The 6,409-nt window shown below is 42.5% G+C and overlaps 1 protein-coding gene across 6 annotated transcripts; it reads right to left on the bottom strand.

Moving 5' to 3' along the window:
• Window positions 1-507: 507 nt before the first annotated feature.
• On the bottom strand, window positions 508-5,793 carry LOC119339682 (rhamnogalacturonan I rhamnosyltransferase 1-like). Of its 6 annotated transcripts, none has more exons than XM_037611651.1 (9): window positions 5,224-5,793; window positions 4,988-5,123; window positions 3,917-3,998; window positions 3,732-3,808; window positions 3,561-3,615; window positions 2,993-3,443; window positions 2,860-2,926; window positions 1,157-1,238; window positions 508-922 (listed from the first exon to the last, which is right to left on the bottom strand). In XM_037611651.1, exons 1-8 carry the CDS (start codon window positions 5,229-5,231, stop codon window positions 1,203-1,205), a joined length of 912 nt encoding a protein of 303 aa, XP_037467548.1. In that variant the 5' UTR covers window positions 5,232-5,793; the 3' UTR covers window positions 508-922; window positions 1,157-1,202. The 6 variants fall into 6 exon arrangements, 4 of the variants coding, with proteins under 4 accessions (XP_037467548.1, XP_037467549.1, XP_037467550.1 ...); XM_037611652.1 differs by having other exon boundaries at window positions 2,860-2,923; XR_005164192.1 differs by lacking the exons at window positions 508-922; window positions 1,157-1,238 and having other exon boundaries at window positions 2,854-2,923; window positions 2,993-3,054; window positions 3,291-3,443; window positions 5,224-5,792.
• Window positions 5,794-6,409: the final 616 nt, after the last annotated feature.

Here is a 6,409-nt window from a genome sequence, read left to right as displayed (position 1 = left end):
GTAAAGTTGTCATGGTTGTATTTTTTTAGCAAGTTTGAAATAATGGTTATCATGATGATAAATTTGTGCATGCATATATTTCTTGGGATGATGAGAGAGTAAAGCTGGCTTGGCCGTATTTTTTAGCAAGTTTGAAAACATGCAGTATGATGAGAAAGCAAAGTTGGCATGATTGTATTTTTTTAGCAAGTTTGAAAACATGGTTATCATGATGAAAAACTTGGGCATGCATATATTTTTTGGAAAAAAGAGGGGAAAAGATAAGAAACCTAAGGAAAAAAGATATAATATAGTCGGTTTATCTTAAAATAGTTGATTTATTTTAATAGCATAGAGTGAAAGCCGAAACAAAAAAAATTCGTTGGTATGAAAAATGAAGATAGAAGTGTTTTGAAATGTTGTCTCTCTCGATAAAATTCAGTAACAAATTTAATCCCCTTCAGTTAATATAGGTTTGTTGTCTACAATAAGATGTACATGCACATTTTACTTTGGTAGCGTGGAGTCTAATTCAAAACCACATCGGGTTGAAAATATACATATTTTCAATAATCTTTTGTTTGAGCAAGTACACACGATAAGAATTAGACCCTTCTATATTAAAAAAAAGGTACATATCCTTTGCCTAATATTTGCCTGACAAAATGTCCATCAGATGACTCAATCAAATAGGAGGAACTGGGGAGTATTTCAAACCGAAACAAAGAATTGATCCTAACTACGTGAAGTGCATTAGCTTTAAAGCCTCTGAATTATTTTGTTGCTACTCCACCAGGAAAGTGCAGGCCTTCAAGAATCAAAAGACACCACTTGAGCTCTCTTCGGTCTCATAAGCCCTGTTGTTGTTTATATCATTAACCCCAAAAGGTTGCCTCTTAGCATCTTTGTTGTTTTCTTGATCCTTATTAGGTGTCAGAATATCCTGAAGAAAATGCAGTTGATATCATATTATCATTAAATAAATCCATAGTTAACATGTGGATCGTGGGGAATGGCGAGATGCCATATTGGGGTTTGCAACACAAATAAAAGACCACTAATTTACAGGAGAAAAAAATGCCTGAACACCCTTAAGAAAGGCCATGACGACGCACTAAATATTTCGAAACGAGAAGTTATTTTGTCGTCGAAAGAAAAAAAAAGATAAAGCACAAACCTTTTTCAAATATGTTCAGCTCGGCCCTCAAGAACAGCTGCAACAACTACACAAGCACCAGTCCCAATAGCAACAGTTGCTCCTACAGTCCAGATCATACAGTTTATTTTGTATATCCACTATATGAAAGAAATGCCTGGAGATAAAAGGATATCTCACTGAAAATCATCATACATCAGAGTTATTTACATTATGGGTTAATAATGTTTTCGAGGACCAAAACATGTGTAACAAATGCAGACCAAGATTTACTTGGTATTAGAACAAATCACACAGATTCAATCTTTGCTCAGTGAAAACTGAGGAAGAACTCTATAACTATCCTAATCTGCACTGATCATTGCATTATATCAATATTCCTCTTTTACAGAACTAAATTTTGACAACTATGTAAGCTCTGGACATTGTTCTTGATTAAAAGGCCAAAAGGATAAACAAATGGAATAAGTCTCGCTGGGTAATTTGGAACAACTGATTCAACTTCTATAATTTGACCCTGCTAACAAATGATTTATTGGATAATTTGGACTGCTGTACAAAATTTAAGAGTGGAACTAATTGCTTAGTTTCTATTTTTTTTACTTGGCACACCCACTGAATAAGGTGAGCTCATTCTCTTAAGGAAATAAAACAATGCTTGGGAAAATGCTTAGAAACAGTAGTAGCAAGTTAAAGATCAAGTTGGATGATGTAAGCATGTTTTAATTCAATAAAGCTAGCCATGATGGCCTTTCCTAAAAAAAATTTAAATATCAAGTTGGACAGAGTAAGGTCTAAATGGCATCTCCCTTTTTATAGAAGGCAAAAGATCTTAATGGCCTCGTGACTGAGTAAGATGTGTAGATGGAGAAACCATGCGTATGAAGCTGTTCAATACAACTTAACTGAATTCACTAACTTTAAGTAACAATGAAGAAAGAAGAAAGCATTCATAAAATGCAGGTTCTCTCTTCTTTGAACATATTACATGACTCGGCATCTTCTTGTAGGAAAGAAAAAAAGCAAAGAGAGAAGGATAAAATAAGAACAAAGCCATGAACAGAGCATCGAGGAATCAGTATAACAATTTTGAAATACAATAATTTCGAAATCTTGCAAAATCATAACAAAAATTTCAGGAGTTATGAACAATTAGAAATACATTATACTGAAGGTTGAGTAAAATATGTCTTTTGGATTGAGCAAATATATAGCTGCAGAAATTTTGCAAATCAACACTTAACTAGAATCTAAGGCTCTCTAGACTCCTTTTCCTTGCTAAATATGCACGCTTTCCATGGAATTTTTTTCAATATATTTGTTCTATAAACAAATGCTTGCTTTCTTTCCTTTTTTTGAAGCAGGTCGCATGCCATCAACAGCCCAACACCGAACAACCAGAGCCCAGTCACAACAATCATGCACGCAGCAGCAAGCCAGCAAAATAACACAACAGGTGCCCAGACACATACACATAACTAAGCCAGTAGTAACCAAACACACAACAAGAACTTGTAGCTAGCAAGTGAGCGCTACGACCAAGTATATATGATGCTACCACCAAGCCAGCCACAACAATCATGCACGCAACGGCAAGCCAGCAAAAAAAATACAATGGGTGCCCGGACACACACAACACTAAGTCAGCAAGCACACACATAACAAGAACCTGTAGCAATCAAGCACGGAGGATAGGAGGACAGCTGGGACCGGAACAAAATTACCTTGCTAGCGACGGGATGCCTAGGCGGAAGCGACTGAGGCGGCGGCAGCAGCGAGTCCAGGCAGCTGCTGCGCGATCATGAGACATGCATTTCATTAGTTGGCAATGGAAGCATCCATCATATTCATACATACCTTCGTTTCTTTATGAGCACTCCACTTCTCTGCCTCACCCCGTTGACCTCCACCTCAATAACCTGGTCGATCAACAACATATGATACATGGGGTGACGATAAACCTTATATAAATATATATATCTGAAAATGGACAGGAGGCAGTGCGGAGTATTAGATCTTTGAACTCTGACGGGCCGATGAGCCAATGGAAGAAGGGGATGGTGAGGGCAGCATTGAACACATAGGCCCAGCGCCGGAATGGACCATCCAGAGGAGCACCTCAAGGACGGCCTCCTGCTGCTGGGCCTGCAAGCACCTTGCATACCACCTTCTTCTCCTCCTCGACGCCCAGCTCTTTTTCCTTCTAGCGAACTTCTGCATCTTGCGCGCGAACATCCCATCAAACCGTGCTCAAGCGGCTCATCCCTGTACTCCGTCTTCTCCACCATTGGCCGAGACCTAATTTGTCCTAGCAAAAGAAATCACATCATGAGCAAAAGAACAAATTTGCAACTAACAATTCAAATCGAGATTTATCCATTAGCTGTCCTAAAATATATAAATAGAAGGGTTTCTAATTGCCCACCTGAGCGTTTCGAGCTAATGCCGGAATCCATGGATAGAGCGCCAGCATTACATATCTGCAAAAGCAAAGCAGCAGTAACCTTAAATCTCTCAGCTATGTTGCCATGAACACATAAAACTTGAATGATGAACTATGCTACTTTAGAGACAAAGTTTCATATGTTAATCATACTGCACTTCGTTGTTGGGACAAGCCACCATTGCATCGGACACGCAAGTACCCATTGCTCTCGGATTCAGTTGGTGGGGCTGCAAGTAGAGAAATTGCATTTCAGAATTTCATTTTGCCATCACACAGAATGGCATAAGACTGGACCAGTAACTTCTGGTTCTGGGAGGATACAGAGAAGAACTCACGAGGCCAATAGGTGTGTGGTGCAAAAGATGCTCTCCAACCATTTGAATCTGCAGTTCTCCACAACTCATCTACAACAAAATCCTTGAGTAGTAGCACTCATGTCAGTACAAGATATAATTTGGTAAAAAATTAAATGACCATTGTATATCCAATTCAATTCCATACATTTAGCATAAACTAATCTATATGTCAAATGAATTGAAACTGATAATATAAGTGATGCACCAAAAATTTATCTAAGAAAATTGGTGCATTTCTTTTTCGGAGTAACATTATTTCTTATCCATCAAATATTATGTCGCAGAACATGATGGATAGGACCATACTTTGTGCTGGCTTAATTTTAATATTTATTTATCAATTTTCTTACTCTAGTCTTTTTCATTAGGATTAATAAGCAGTGGTGATGCATCAATTCCCTAACAGCCCACAGCTGGCAAAACTTGAGGTTATGAAACATCATGTGTTAGTTGTCAATTTTATAAATGTCCTTATATTTATGTCGTAATCTGGCAGCCAGCATGATTTCAATGTTTACAGGCCTACTCCCTCCCACAATATAAGATGTTTCTGCAAGTTGTTTTTGCTTGCAAAAACATCTTATATTGTGATACGGAGTGAGTACTATATATAATGCAGTAAACTGATTGTTTACATTTCTCAAATTTCCATAGGAACATTAAGTTACATCCTTGGGTGCTGATTAAGCAAACTAATAGTTATGGAGAAGTTGGATCTTACACAATTTTGGAAAGAACTATCGCAACTTGCCACTGTCTGCAGGTAATAAGCCTATCGGTAGTAATACTTTGTACCCATATTAGGTGGTTCTGCATTGGACACAGTTTACCATCTTGCTTTCGACCTCTTTACCAAGGAGTCTGTATTTGTTAAATATTATTAACTTGTTTTAAAAGTTCCATTAGAGATTTGCTCTGTGAAGTGCCTTGGTTATATAGCACCGACACCTGCATAGCCATAGCATCTTAGCCTTCACTTTAACTCTCATGGCATTGCTATCGGCCTGCCCTAAAACGCCAAGCAGAACAAACATCACACAACTAAATCACCTGGACCCTGTGGGTGCCGAAGAGGACAACGGAGGAAGAGGACAAGAGCCAGATGGTGCCGGTAAGCGCCGCGACCGCGACCCACAGCTGCGCCCGTGCGCGGTGCCGGCGCACCAATGCCTCGCTGCCGAGGTCCCTGCGAGCCAATCAAATCAGCAGCAGGAAGTAGAGCACAATGGGGAAAAAACACGGGAAAGGAATTGGGGGCGGATTGCCGCCGGAAGCAGGCGGCTCACCTGCGCATTGGGATCAGGCGGTTAGGGTTTGGTTGTGCCGCGTGCGAGGGGGTCGGATCTTTGGCGGAGCTCCGCCCTCCGCCTCAACCCTAGCTGCCACTCCGCCTGCAGGCTGCAGCGTGCTCCGAGGCGTGAGGAAGGAGACGAATCGATTGAAATTAGACTGCAACACAAAAGGCATGATTTAGGGAAACAAGTCGCGTCCAGGTCGGGCCCGTCCTCTCCGGCGCTGGCCGATGACCCTCTCTCCTGTCAGCCGCCGCACCTCCCTTTCATCTTTCCTCTCTTTTTCTCCCTCCTCTCCTTCCTTCTCTCTCTCCCCCTCATTTTGTCTCTCAAGCTAGGGTTCGTGCGCGAGGAGGGGCGCAGGCCGACGCCTCGCCGGTGTAGGCCGACGCCGGCCGGTCACCCTCTCCCGTCCGCTGCCGGACCTTCCTCTCCTCTCATCTCCCCTTTCTCTCCCTCTCATCATCCTATCTCTCTCTCCTAGGGTTCGTGCGGGATGAGGGGACCGAAGTGTGCACGGCGTGCGGGACGAGGGGATTGGGTTGCGTTGGGTGCGGGCGCGGCATGCAGATGGGACAAATTCTCTCTCACCCGGGCGCCGCTTACCCAGTCAATACAGACACGAGATGAGCCCACCAGTCACGAGACGAGCCCACCAGTCATTGGGCAGAAAAATGAACCGTGAGGTGAAAATAATTTAACCGCAAGTGAAGATCCAACGGCTCAAGCGTGCCAGAAAGGCAGATCGGACGGCCGACGAAGCTCCAATCGGGGGAACCTCCTGGAGGTGAGTTGGCTAGTCTCTTTTTTGTTTTAAATGGTGCCAGGGCAACATTACGGTGATCCGACAACTCGTCGAGATGTCGGTGCAAAGGAAAGTGTGGATGTACGGAACATGCAAAAGATGGTTGGGTGGTCCCGGTTACTGGGTTCCCCATGGGTCGACGGCTTGGCAACCGAGGAGGAACGTGCAATGACAACTCGGACACGGTTCGAACATGAGCATCTCATACAACAGGCATTTGTTCACAGGATTCGTCTCGGGGTTATACTTCGAAGCATGCCTTTCGAGGCGGAACGGGTTTGTCAATGGAAGTAGGGGTACTCGCTGGTCGTAGTGGAAGTAGTGGTTCACGAGTCGAAGAGGAAGTCGTCGTTCATGTCCCGTAGATGTTCGGGG

The sequence above is a fragment of the Triticum dicoccoides genome, chromosome 7B (genome assembly GCF_002162155.2).
Source record: "Triticum dicoccoides isolate Atlit2015 ecotype Zavitan chromosome 7B, WEW_v2.0, whole genome shotgun sequence".
NCBI lineage: Eukaryota > Viridiplantae > Streptophyta > Magnoliopsida > Poales > Poaceae > Triticum > Triticum dicoccoides.
This window is presented reverse-complemented; position numbering and strand designations above follow the sequence as displayed.